General features: G+C 47.3%; 1 protein-coding gene across 1 annotated transcript; it reads right to left on the bottom strand.

Annotated features, from left to right (window-relative positions):
- Positions 1–10,569: 10,569 nt before the first annotated feature.
- Positions 10,570–12,424, bottom strand: Ddx28 (DEAD-box helicase 28). The gene is given in 10 exon segments (XM_038312975.2): positions 10,570–11,161; positions 11,163–11,189; positions 11,191–11,238; positions 11,240–11,266; positions 11,268–11,387; positions 11,390–11,478; positions 11,481–11,559; positions 11,561–11,869; positions 11,872–12,273; positions 12,275–12,424. Coding segments are annotated over 10 exon segments (1,620 nt in total). The 5' UTR covers positions 12,410–12,424; the 3' UTR covers positions 10,570–10,777.
- Positions 12,425–12,450: the final 26 nt, after the last annotated feature.

The following is a 12,450-nucleotide window of genomic DNA, read 5'->3' as shown; positions in this document are numbered from 1 at the left end:
TGAATATTTTTCTTTTTTTTTTTTTTTTTTTAAATATTTATTTATTATTATGTATACAATATTCTGTCTGTGTGTATGCCTGAAGGCCAGAAGAGGGCACCAGACCTCATTGTAGATGGTTGTAAGCCACCATGTGGTTGCTGGGAATTGAACTCAGGACCTTTGGAAGAGCAGGCAATGCTCTTAACCACTGAGCCATCTCTCCAGCCCATGAATATTTTTCTTGCATGTATGTCTGTCTGCCACATGCATGCCTGGTGCCCTCAGAGGTCAGAAGAGTGCACTGGATCCCCTGGAACTGGAGTTACAGATGCTTGTGAGTCACCATGTGGGTGCTGAGATCTAACCCTGATCCTCTGGAAGCAACGAGGGCTATTAACCTCTGAGCCACCTCTCCAGTCATGGCCCTATTTTTTTTTTTTTTTTTTTTTGGTTTTTTTGAGACAGGATTTCTCTGTGGCTTTGGAGCCTGTCCTGGAACTAGCTCTGTAGACCAGGCTGGTCTCAAACTCACAGAGATCCGCCTGCCTCTGCCTCCCGAGTGCTGGGATTAAAGGCGTGCACCACCATCACCCGGCTCATGGCCCTATTTTAAAGCAAACCATAGGGCTGAGATCCAGCTCAGTAGTAGAAGCCTTGGCTAGAATGTGCAGAGCCCTAAGTCTGAGCAACAGTACTGGGGATAAGAAAAAAAAAATAAAAATGTAAAGCAAACCACAGACATGTATTCATGTATTTCATTCCTATGGAGGGTTTTTTAATCTCAGAAGGCCAGGACCCTTGAAAAAAAACAGATCACTAGAGAGGCATATTCAAATTCTCATAATACATTTTCTGAGGTTAACGTTTTGTGTATATGTGTGTTTGTGCACAAGTGTGTGTATATGTGCTATGGCACAAATGTGAAGGTCAGAGGACACCTAGTAGGTATCAGTTCTTTGTTCCACCATGTGTGATCTGGGGGTCAAACTCACGCTCGGTGGTGTTTGGTCAAAAGTATCACCCCAGCTCCCTAGCACCCCTTTTTACAAAGAGTCTGAAATATCATATTGGGGATCTCATCCCAGGCCCTGGCACCCATCTTTGGAATGGAGCAGGAAGCTCCTTTTCAAACCGCCTCCCCTGGGAGTTCCCTTGGTCTGTACTCCACCTCTGGGGGAAAGCCCACCAAGCGGTGACAAGTCCACTCCCACAGGCTATTTAGGCTGCCCCACAGAGATGAACACATGGTCTCTGGGTTTCATGTGTTCTTCCCTTCTCTCTCTTTCCCTCACCATGCTTTCCGGGTGCCATCCGGGAGCACTGCATTAAACATGGGCATCTTTTATTCCATCTGATTTGGTTGATTGAACTTATTTGCATCTGTGGAGAGGCTCGACTAAGAAATGTTCCTAACAGGTGGCAGGCACCTTTACCTACCTGCTGAACAATCTGCCCCCCCAAGTTATTTTTTTTTTGTTTGTTTGTTTTGTTTTGAGACAGGGTGTCTCTGTAGCCCAGGCTGGCATGGAACTTACTATATAGTCTGGGTGATTCTTAGATTCTTGTTGCCTCAGGCTCCCAAGTGCTGAGAGTACAGGTGTGTGTCACTACAGTCTCCCAAGTGCTGAGATTACAGGTGTGTGTCACTACAGTCTCCCAAGTGCTGAGAGTACAGGTGTGTGTCACTACAGTCTCCCAAGTGCTGAGATTACAGGTGTGTGTCACTAGACCATAGTCTCCCAAGTGCTGAGATTACAGGTGTGTGTCACTAGACCATAGTCTCCCAAGTGCTGAGATTACAGGTGTGTGTCACTAGACTAAAGTCTCCAAGTGCTGAGATTACAGGTGTGTGTCACTATACTGGACTTCACGAAACATCTTTATTGTCCCAAACTATTATGTTTAAATCCTCATGATTCCACACGTTTTAGAATTATTTGAATTTTAGTGTAAAAATGATATAGCATACTGAATGTTGTTGTCATGGTTTAGTTTGAGTTCTAAAGAGAATGAATGCTTTGAAATTGACTTACTGAAAAAAAAATTGCTGGGTTTTGTCTTGGCATTTCCATGTTTTTGAGTTTACTAATTATATTCTATGGTTTCTGGTGTGTTTCTCTGCTCCTTGTTTCAACTATAGACTGGAATATGTGAAGAGCTTTTTCGTTTTGTTTTTTGTTTTTTTTGGTTTTTCGAGACAGGGTTTCTCTGTGGCTTTGGAGCCTGTCCTGGAACTAGCTCTTGTAGACCAGGCTGGTCTCGAACTCACAGAGATCCGCCTGCCTCTGCCTCCCGAGTGCTGGGATTAAAGGCGTGCGCCACCACCGCCCGGCTGTGAAGAGCTTTTTCATTTTTACTTGTTTTATTTAGAGGTATAGAAGCTCTCTGTATTACCATTCCCATCCTTGTAATTCTAAACAATTATCTCTCCTCAGCCTCTGACTAGCTAGGGCTTCAGGCATGTACCAGGAAGGAATTTCTTGTTTGTTTTTGAGACAGAATCTTCCTGTGGTAGACCAGGTTGGCCTGGAACTCAGAGACCTACCTGCTGCCGCCCCTTCAATGATGGGGTTAAAGCGTGTGCCCCTACACCCGGAACATAGAAAGCTCTTGAAGCTGTATTTCCAGGGCTTTCACCTTCAAAACTTTTTCTGATTCGATGTTTAAATCTCCTCTTCTCAAGAGTAGGAACCAGAAAGAAGGTGTACCCTGGGGATCCTTGTAGGCATAGGACTTTAGAAACCGGTTTCTCTGTGAAGGGATTTACTTCAGAGAAGCAGGAAGGCTTGAGGCTTGGTCTTGAACTTCAAGTCCAACATTGGTCACAGAAAAATCACTTTCTTGGACAGGAGGGTACCTCCCGAAAGCAGTGATGGGTTGGCTTAAAGGAACCTGTGAGCCTCAGGCATGGGGGGTGGGGAGGTATTTGCTGTATTTTTCCACAATGTTCTTGCCCCAGGCAGCAGGTCTCCCTGGGGCTCTTCATCTGCCTCTTGAGCCCTTAGGCAGGAGCCTCCTTAGTTAACTGCACTTGTTTCCTCTAGTTTTAGGAAGTGCAGCCACACCTGTCCTGTGCTGCTGGCTGCTGGCGCGGTTAAGAAGTCTACTCAGACAGAGAGAGAGCGAGCCCCAGCTCAGCCCCTCTGTGTCCTCTCTCTGCGCTTGTCTCTTCCACTCACAACCGACTGTCCCTTTTGTTGCCCAAGAAGACTCTAGAGGACTGAAGGAGAGGAGCTGTTCAGAGCAGTTAATCCTCTCTGAGGCTCCTTACTCATGGCTAGTTGGCATGCAAGCGGATTCCTGACTAGAGAGGGCACGGGCAGAAACAGCTACATTCGTGGTCAGTGGAGGTCATTGCTGAAGAGGGCTCAGTCATCTGAGGCAAGCCACTGGGCCTGTCCTCTGGGCAGTGATGCTCAGGCAGCCTGCTTCTGTGGAGACTACCCCTTTGCCAACATGCTTCATTTTTAGGCGAGGAAGTTTGGCACTAGGACACCCCAGATCTTGGTCTGATTCTTCCTGAACTCTCTGTCCTCTTGCGAGCTCGCCTGGGTGCGTGGCTTCTCTTTCCTCAGCCTTTGCCGGGGTGGCCAGCGGAGCATCCCCATAGACTCGGTAGCCTCCAATCAGGCAGTATGTCCTCTCCATGCCAGGCTATCTGGGCTTGGGCGTGCTCTCTGTAGAGGACATGGGTAGCATCCGAGGGAAGGAGGGGGCTGTGGGAGGCACGGGTGCTGTGGAGAAAACCAGAACTGATCAGTCCCTTCTGCTCTGTCCTCTGTGCTGCAGAGCCCTTCCTCTCAGGTCCCTTCCTGTCTCTGCCTGAAGCCCTCCTGTCTGCTTGGCATCCCAGACACAGCCTTGCCTGTCACTGCTGTGGGTCCCCTTGGAGGGGGCTTCTGTAATAGCACTTGGCTTCTGGGGAGCCAGTGGCAGCTGTGTGAAGCCTGTGTGTGTGGGCCCCATCTCCATAAAGAACGGTAGAAGACCCTCGAGCTAGCTACAGCTGAGATCCCCTTCGTTCTCCTCCCACAAATGAGAAGGATTTCTAAAAGCCTGCTGTTTCTGGGCTGTAATGACATTGTTTGGAAAAGCAGATATTAGCTGTGAAGGATAATCATGTTATAATCCACAGACTCAGAGAGACTAAGTACATAATAGAAATAGAATAGATTTTGCAGGTGGACTGGGAGCAGGAGGGATCAGGTAATGGTGGGTGTTGGAGAGAGATAATACTTGGAAAGATATTGAGATTGGGAGACATTTTGGTGGTGAGGTAGAAACCTCGGGCAATGGAAACTCCCTGGAATCTACAAGGGTAACCCTAGCAACGACTCCCAGTAATGAGGGATATGGAGCCTGATTCATCTTCTGTAACCAAGCAAGGCCTCCGGTGGAGGGCCTGGGATACCAAACCAGCCTCAAAAACTTGACCTACAATTTGTTCTCCTTGTAAGATGTGCTGGGGAAGCCATGGCGGTGTTGGCTCACACCTTTAATCCCAGCACTCGGTTGGTAGAGGCAGGTGGATCTCTGTGAGTTCGAGGCCAGCCTGGTCTACAGTGTGAGTTTCCCGGACAGTCAGGGGCTATTATATAGAGAAACCCTGTCTCGAAAAACAAAAACAAAAAAACAAACAAAAAGATGTGCTGGAGTAAAGGTGGTGCAGAAGTTGTGAGAATTGGCCAACCTAATCAATGACTTGTCCAACTTGAGACCCACACCATTGAGATGGTGCCCCATGCCTGACACTTCCTGGATGGCCAGTAAGCAGAGGTGGGATAGCCCAGAGTCCTGGGATAGGAACCATACACAACTGGCAACAAAAGAAAAGTCAATGGAATGATTCCTATGATATTCTGCTATACACATAGCATAATTGTCACCAGAGAGGTTTCATCTAGCAAACGGATAGGGAACGCATACAAAGACCCAGGGGAAGAGGGAGAGGGAGGATTGTAGGGAGCCAGAGAGTCAAGGACACCATGAGAATATGGACCACAGAGTCAACTAACCAGGGTTCCTGGGCCGCTCACAAGACTGGACAACAATCAGGGACCCCCGTGTGGGTCTGAGCTTTGTGTAATAATGTTTATGTCATGTACCTTGGTGTTCTTGTGGGACTCCTAATGGGGGAGCAGGGGATATCTCTTGTTTGCCTGCTTTGGGGGACGCCCTTTCCTCCTACTGGGTTGCCTTGTCCAGCCTTGTATGAGGTTACATGCCGTGCCTAGTCCTTACTACAACTTATTATGCTGGTTTGTGTTTGGGTTGATATCCCTGGGAGGCTGGCTCTTTTCTAAAGGCAAACAGAGGGAGGGGTGGATCTGGGGGAGGAGGGACTGGGAGGAGAGGAGGAAGGTGAGAGCTGAGATGGGGATGTAGTATAAGAGAGGGGAAAAAAAGAGTGGTATTTAACTTCTTAACCACTGAGCCATCAATTTGCCAGTTCCTAAACAGTTTCCTAAACCTGTCATCGAAAAAACAAACAAAACAAAAGAAAACTTCCCCTCCCAAAGAAAAAGAAAAGAAAGGTAGATAGGTGTGCTGGTGTACACCTGATTTTAGCTCCTGGGAGGCAGAGGTTAGAGGATTGTCACATGTTGGGGGGCCATGCCTTATCTACATACAGAGTTGTAAGGCCAGCTGAGTTACATACTGAAGTTGTCTCAAACAAAAACAAAACCTATGTGTATAGCAGAATACCGTCAGGCATCATTACATTGACTACCTACCTACCTCCTCTCCCAACAAAGTCATACGTTTGGTTCTATCCTCAGGTCGTTTGAGTCATCCAGCCTCTGGGTTCTGTGTCCAGGCAGTGATCGGGGTGGGCTTGACTCTCCTGGCATGGGTTTTAGGCTAGACCTGTCAATTGGTTGGGCCACATCCCTCGATATCTAGGGCCACCCCCTACCCAGCACATCCACAGTAGCCGGAAGGGTGTGATTTCCCACTCCTCCACTTGAAGTCTTGCCTGGTTACAGGAGATAGCCAGTGGCTTCTTATCCACTGTTGCTAGGAGTTTTAGCTGGGGGTCATCCTTGTAGATTCCTGGGGATATTCCCGGTTTTCTTGTCAGACCCCTGATAGTGGGACAGGGGCTATCTGTGGCCGCTTTTACTGGCTTTTGGAACTTACTCCTCATACTGGGTCACCTTACCCAGTCTTAAAACATGGGGAGGTGCCTAGTGTTACTGAAGATAAGCCATGTTTTGTTGATACTCACGGGAGACCTGCCCTTTTTAAACAGAAACCGAGAAAGAGTGGATTGGGGGTAGGTGGGGAACAGAGGGGTGGGGGGTGAGGGGAAGGGACTGAGAGGAGAGGAGAAACTGTGGCCAGGATGCAAAACAAACAAACAAACAAACAAACAAACACACCAAGAAAAAAAAACAAAAGTGCTGGGAGTGGTGGCAAACACCTCTAATTCCTGCACTCAGAGGCAGGCAGATTTCTGAGTTCAAGGCCAGCCTGGTCTACAGGGTGAGTTCCTGGATAACCAGAGTCAGAGAAGCAGTGAGACTCTGTGAGGTGGAGGGGGAATCATTTTATAACCCAAAGGGAAAGCTAAACTGAGAAGATTAGCTTTCTAAAAGTTGCCCAGAGAGGATCTGTAATTTGTCTACAATATTTAGCAAGAATAGTTGGTGTATGAGTCAGTGTTTACAATTTCCCTTACTCATGGTTAGAGAAATTCTGAGGGATGACAAGCCTAAGAGAAATATACAGTTCCTAGTGAAGTTACATGTATACCAAAGGCTCTTGCGCGGATGCCTGGTCTAATTTACCTGAGTAACAGCCCTCACAGGGGATAGAGGACAAGTTACAGTTAATATAGAAGATCCGTCAGTCATTCTTAGACGCTCAGACTCGTATCCAGTAGCAGAAACAGTAAGAATGTTTTCCTAAAGCATCCAAGTTTCTATAGTTACAACATCGCCATTGAAATTGAGAGCTGTGATGGTCATCACTACCCTACTGTGATGTCATGGAACATATGAACAGACATTGAGGTTTAAGGAGAGCAGGGCAAGGCAGAAAGGAACCCTGGATAGGGGTTCTTCACACAACGATCTACCTAAGAAGCCACTCCCTGTGAGCACTTCTGGTGGTTACAGTCCCAGTGGCCACTGGAGGGTATGAGAAACACAAAATTCTAAGATTGGACAGAGTGAAGATTAACCTTAACTAGCCCCTAAGCAATAGAAAGGCAGAAGTTTGGGTGGATTAGAGAGCCAGAGAGCGTGGGTGTGGTGGTGCACACCTTCGGTGCACTTGGAGGCAGAGGCAGGCAGATCTTTTGAGTTTGAGGGCCAGTTTGAAGCAATATAGCGAGACCCTTAAAAAAGAAAAGTCAAATCTTACAAGTTCAAAAGACATACCAGCTAGCAAAAATGAAGGGCAGAGGCTAGAGAGATGGTTCAGCAGACAAGAGCAATGACAGTTTCCTCTACAAGATCTGGGTTTAGTTCCAGCATTCAACGTGCTAACAGTCTGTAACTCCAGTTCCAACGGGATCCAACACCTTCTGGCCTTCGAGGGCACTGCATGACTGTCGTTCTCAAGCACACGTGCAGGGAAAGCATAAACATTAAAAATTAAAAACCTAACCCCCAACACACAGACCACACACACAAAAACCAGGCTTCTATTGGCTTTGTTCTGTCCAAGAATACAGTCATAGAACCTTTATCTTTTACAATTGAGGTCTCAAGAAAATTTTAGGAGTAAGGCTTTGGGTATAAAGCTACATTCAGAGTACTCACCTAGCCTGCAGGAAGTCCTTGATTCCATCCCCAGCACCACATAAACCAGAATGCATACTCTTGTAGTTTCTGCTCTTAGAAGTGGATGCAGCAGATCAGAAAAGCAGCCATCAGAAAGATGGCTCAGTGGTTAAAGAGCACTGGGGTGAGGCTGGGCGGTGGTGGCACAGGCGCCTTTAAGTCCAGCAGGCATTGGTTTGGAAAAAAAAAAAAAAAAAAGAGCACTGGGTGCTCTTCCAGAGGTCTGAGTTCTATTCCAGTAACCACACTGTGGCTCACAGCCATCTATAATGAGGTTCTGTTGCTGTCTTCTGGAGTGCAGTGTACCTGCAGATAGAGTGTTCATAACATACGAGTGTTCATAAACATAAGTTATTAAAAAAATAGTTTCCATCTCGGAGGGGGGAGAGGCAGGGAAGGGAGCAGAGAAAAATGTAGAACTCAATAAAAATCATAAAAATTACCATAAAATAGTTTCCTCTCATAAAGAAATCTATTCAATTTTTTGGTTTTCAAGACAGGGTTTCACTGCATCTTTGGAGCTTTTACTGGAACTAGCTCTTTTTAAAAATAATTTATTTTTATTTTATTTGCATTGGGTGTTTTGCTACCTGTATGTTGGTGTGAGGATAGTCAGATCTTGGAGTTACAGACAGTTGTCAGCTGCCATGTGGGTGCTAGGACTTGAACCCTAGGTTCTCTGGAAGAGTAGTCAGTGCTCTTAACCACTGAGCCATCTCTCCAGCACCGGAACTAGCTCTTGTAGACCAGGCTGGCCTCAAACTCACAGATATCTGCCTGCCTCTGCCTCCCAAGTGCTGGGATTAAAGGTGTGCACCACCACTGCCTGACAGATCTATTTCATTTTTAAAAAAGACTTAAGCAGGCATGGGCTTCCTCGCAATAAATGTAGCAGTAATAAAGGCTGCGGTAGGAAGATCAGTATGAGTTCAAGGTCAGCCTGGATTTACAGAGTAAGAGCCTTTCCAAACTGCTGAAAATATGAGTCATATATGCCAGCACAGCCAGCTTTAATCCCAGCACGTGTGAGGTAGAGGCAGGAAGAGCTCTCTGAGACCAGTCAGGTCTACAGAGCAAGTTTCATGCCAGCAGGCTACATAGTAAGATCTGCCTCAAAAACCAAAAGCAAAATAGCAAAACAAAAAAACTGAAAATGAAAAAAACAAAACCCAAACCTGTTTCTCCTCTACCCCTGCCAAATTTAAACAACGAAATCTACAGGTTTTACCCGGGGTCACACAGATACTGTATTTGTTTTTAGAAAACTTCCTTTTACATTGACTTTTTGTTTGTATGTCTGTGTGTGTGCCCATTTGCCACAGATTAGTGCTGAGGTCAGAGGACAACTTGAGGTGGTTATCACCTTCTGCCATGTGGGTTGTTAGATTTGATGCCGGGTGCCATATTCACTGAGTCATTTCAGTGGCCCAGGGATTGGTGTTTTTCTTCAGCAAGACTATGGCTTCATATTGTTCATGCTTGGATTCCAGACTTACAGCGTTCAGAAACATGATGACAAGCTCCTACTGTAAGTGTTGTAGATCATTGTATTTAAAGTTGACATACACTGGGAGGATGTTAGAGGTGCTGCAAGGGAAAACATCTGTCAGTGATTTTACAAAGTGGGATTGGCAGAATATTTTTGTAGAAATAGTATTTATGCAGTGACATAAATGGACAACCCTTCCACTTCCCTTTTCAAAACAAAAAACAATGTTTGAGATGCAGCTTAGCTCAGCAGTAGAACACTTGACCAACACGCTTGAGGTCCTGGGTTAAAGTGCCAGTACGGCAAACAACCATGACAAGAAGAAACAACAGACCAAACAGGGCTTGGATAGATGGCTCAGTAGATAAGAGTACATACTTGCAGAGGGCCAAAGTCTAGTTTCCACCACCTTTGTGGGAACATTCACAGTTGAATATAACTCCAGTTCTAGGAATCCCACTGTCTTCTAACCCCTGAAAGTGCCTGCTTCATGTGCACCTACCTACATATAGACACATAAAATAATTCAAAATTAAATAAACCTTAAAAAAAATAAACCCAATCCAAGCCAACAAAATCCTACATTTGATGGAGTGTAAATCCTTAAAATCTACTAAATTCTGTTCAGAGGGTAGTTACTGTTTGGGAAGTGCACACAAAACCATGATTAGCTAGGGGTAGGGACACAAGCCTCCGGTCCTAGCATTCATCAGCCAGGTTAAGATCAACAACGGTCCATGTGTGCTGACACATGCCTTTAGTTCTAGCGCTCATGAGACAGAAGCACGCAGTTTTTTTGTGAGTTAGGGGCCAGCCTGGTCAATGTAGTAAATTCGAGGACAGTCAGGCCTACATTATGAGATCCTGGGTTTTTTTTTTTTGTTATTATTGTTTTTTGGAGACAGGTAGACTAGGCTGGCTTCAAACTCAGAGATCCTTCTGTATCTGCCTTCTGAGTGCTGGGAGTAAAAACATGTGCCACCACCTCGCTGTCTTAAAAAGACAAACAAAAAATTGGAAAAAAAAAAAAAGGGGGAAAAAAGGATCATTAAAGACTAACTTGAGCTAATGACACAGTGAGTTCAAGTCAATTGTGAGCTACACAGTGTCAACCTGTTTCAATACACAAATCATTTCCTGTTAGAAATCATGGCATGAGGGCCACCGAGATGGCTAGGAGGACAACGGCACTTGCCAGGCAAGTCCAGTGAGCCTAGATCCCTGAAACACCCAGAAAGGTGTAAAGAAAATTGTCTTCTGACCTCCACACACACATACGAAGAAGAAAAACGAAATCATGACATTATATAAAGTCAAAATCCCTTTTATTTATTTATTTTTAATATGTTAGTCTCCAGTTCAGGCCAGCTTTACTTTTCAAATCTCCAAACAGTGCATCATGTTTTCAGAGAGGCAAGGGGTGGTGTGGTGATCTGATGTCACCCACTGATCAAAGTATTCACCCCTCCTGGGCCCCCAGGTGGGTCCCTGTTCTAGTATTTGAGCCAGCCAAAAATCAGGCTTGTTGAGGCAGAAGGTCCTTTACTGAGGAGGTTAATCCTGGAAGGCTTCTTCTTCGACGAGCTGCCAGCTCAATTTTCTGGACCAGGCTCACATCCCAGGGATGGGTCACAAAACTGATGACGGTCCCTGGTACTTCACTGCCCACTCGACCCACCCTTCCTGCTCTGTGGATGTAATCCTGCAGAGTAGGGGGGAAATCATAATTGACAACCAGTTCCACATGGATGCTATCTAGACCTCGCGATGCTATGTCTGTGCAGACAAGGACATCTTGGGAGCCCTTTTGGAATCTCTGGAAGATGCCGGCCCTCATCGAGGCTGGCATCTGCCCTTGCAGTCTCAGATGTTGGATTTTGTGGTCATCCAGAATATATCCCCAGCCAGTTCACAGTGCTGGAGCTGTTGGCAGAACACCAGGACAGTTCCTGAGGCTTTTGTCTTATTTGCTTTGTCCATGCTGTCTGAGGATCTGAACCAGTTCCTGTTACCTTCTCCTCTCCCTTTAGTCTCATAAATGTCTGTCTGACATGAGGCATGATGCAGTGGAGCCTGGAGCTGGTGACGGTGGTGAGACAATCTGGGCTGGTGACTTTACTCAGGCAGTTTCGTTTACGCCTTCTGGAAACGTGGCTCCCACCATCACTAACTGAGCTTTGGGATTAAAGGGGTCTTCTAACTCATCTGGACTTTCGCTATTGGGCTCTTTCCCAAGATGTAGTCCACAAGTTCCAGGAAGCTTTCATCCAGCAATGTGTCGGCTTCATCCAGGACGAGGGAAGGAAAGATGCTGCAAGCTGACCAGTTGACTTTTCAGGGCCTTCCACAGAGCCCCGGGAGTGGACACAAGCACATCTGCTGACGGTAGTCTACACAGCTGCAGTTTGAGCTTACTCATGCCGAGGCCGCCTCCAAGCTCTATCACCTGTAGGCCCAGGTACCGACCCAGTGACTGGGCCACGGCCTGCACTTGCTCGGCTAATTCTCGGGAAGGTACCAGAACCAGGCCTCGGGGAGCTGTGGAACTGCGGGAGTCCAGGCCTGGTCCTCTCAGGAGACGTTGAAATAGGGGGCAGTAGGTAGCTGAGGGGTCTTGGCCACTACCGTTTCGGCAGCGCAAAGGAGGTGGCGGCCGCGAAGCACTGGGGGGATGGTTTTCGACTGCACCGAGGTTGGCCGAACGACTTCGGGCGCAGCCTCCTGCAGCGCAAGCAGCACTCGGGGCTCCAGACCCAGGTCCGCGAAGCCACGGGACGAGAGGTTCGTCAGCGCGGGCGTCTCTTGCTGCACTCGCTCTATGGAAAAATGATCCCGACGCGATCGCCGATGCTTCCAGCCACGCGAAGCCAGTGGCGCGCACTCCCAACGGCCCAGCGTGAGGCGCGCGGGCTGGTTCAACTCTGGCCGCCGCGCCGAGACCAGCAGTGGACCGGGTCGCACTAGCACCGGCCGTGGGAAACCCCCACGATCGCTCTGTCGCTGTTGGCTGCTGCCGTCGCTGCAGAGCCCGCGGAATGCGTACCACTGGCAAGGGCTCATCGGATCTGTGCACCGCTTTGTTCCGTCGGGGCTCCAGAAGAAACCGAAACGCTAGCGACAACAGTCGCATGGGCCGGACTAAAGCCATGGTTCCCTTGATGCAGAAGAGGCGCATGCTAGTGACGTCAA

The sequence above is a fragment of the Arvicola amphibius genome, chromosome 15 (genome assembly GCF_903992535.2).
Source record: "Arvicola amphibius chromosome 15, mArvAmp1.2, whole genome shotgun sequence".
Classification (NCBI taxonomy): domain Eukaryota; kingdom Metazoa; phylum Chordata; class Mammalia; order Rodentia; family Cricetidae; genus Arvicola; species Arvicola amphibius.
The sequence above is the reverse complement of the archived record's forward strand: the minus strand, read 5'-3'. Positions and strand labels throughout refer to the sequence as shown.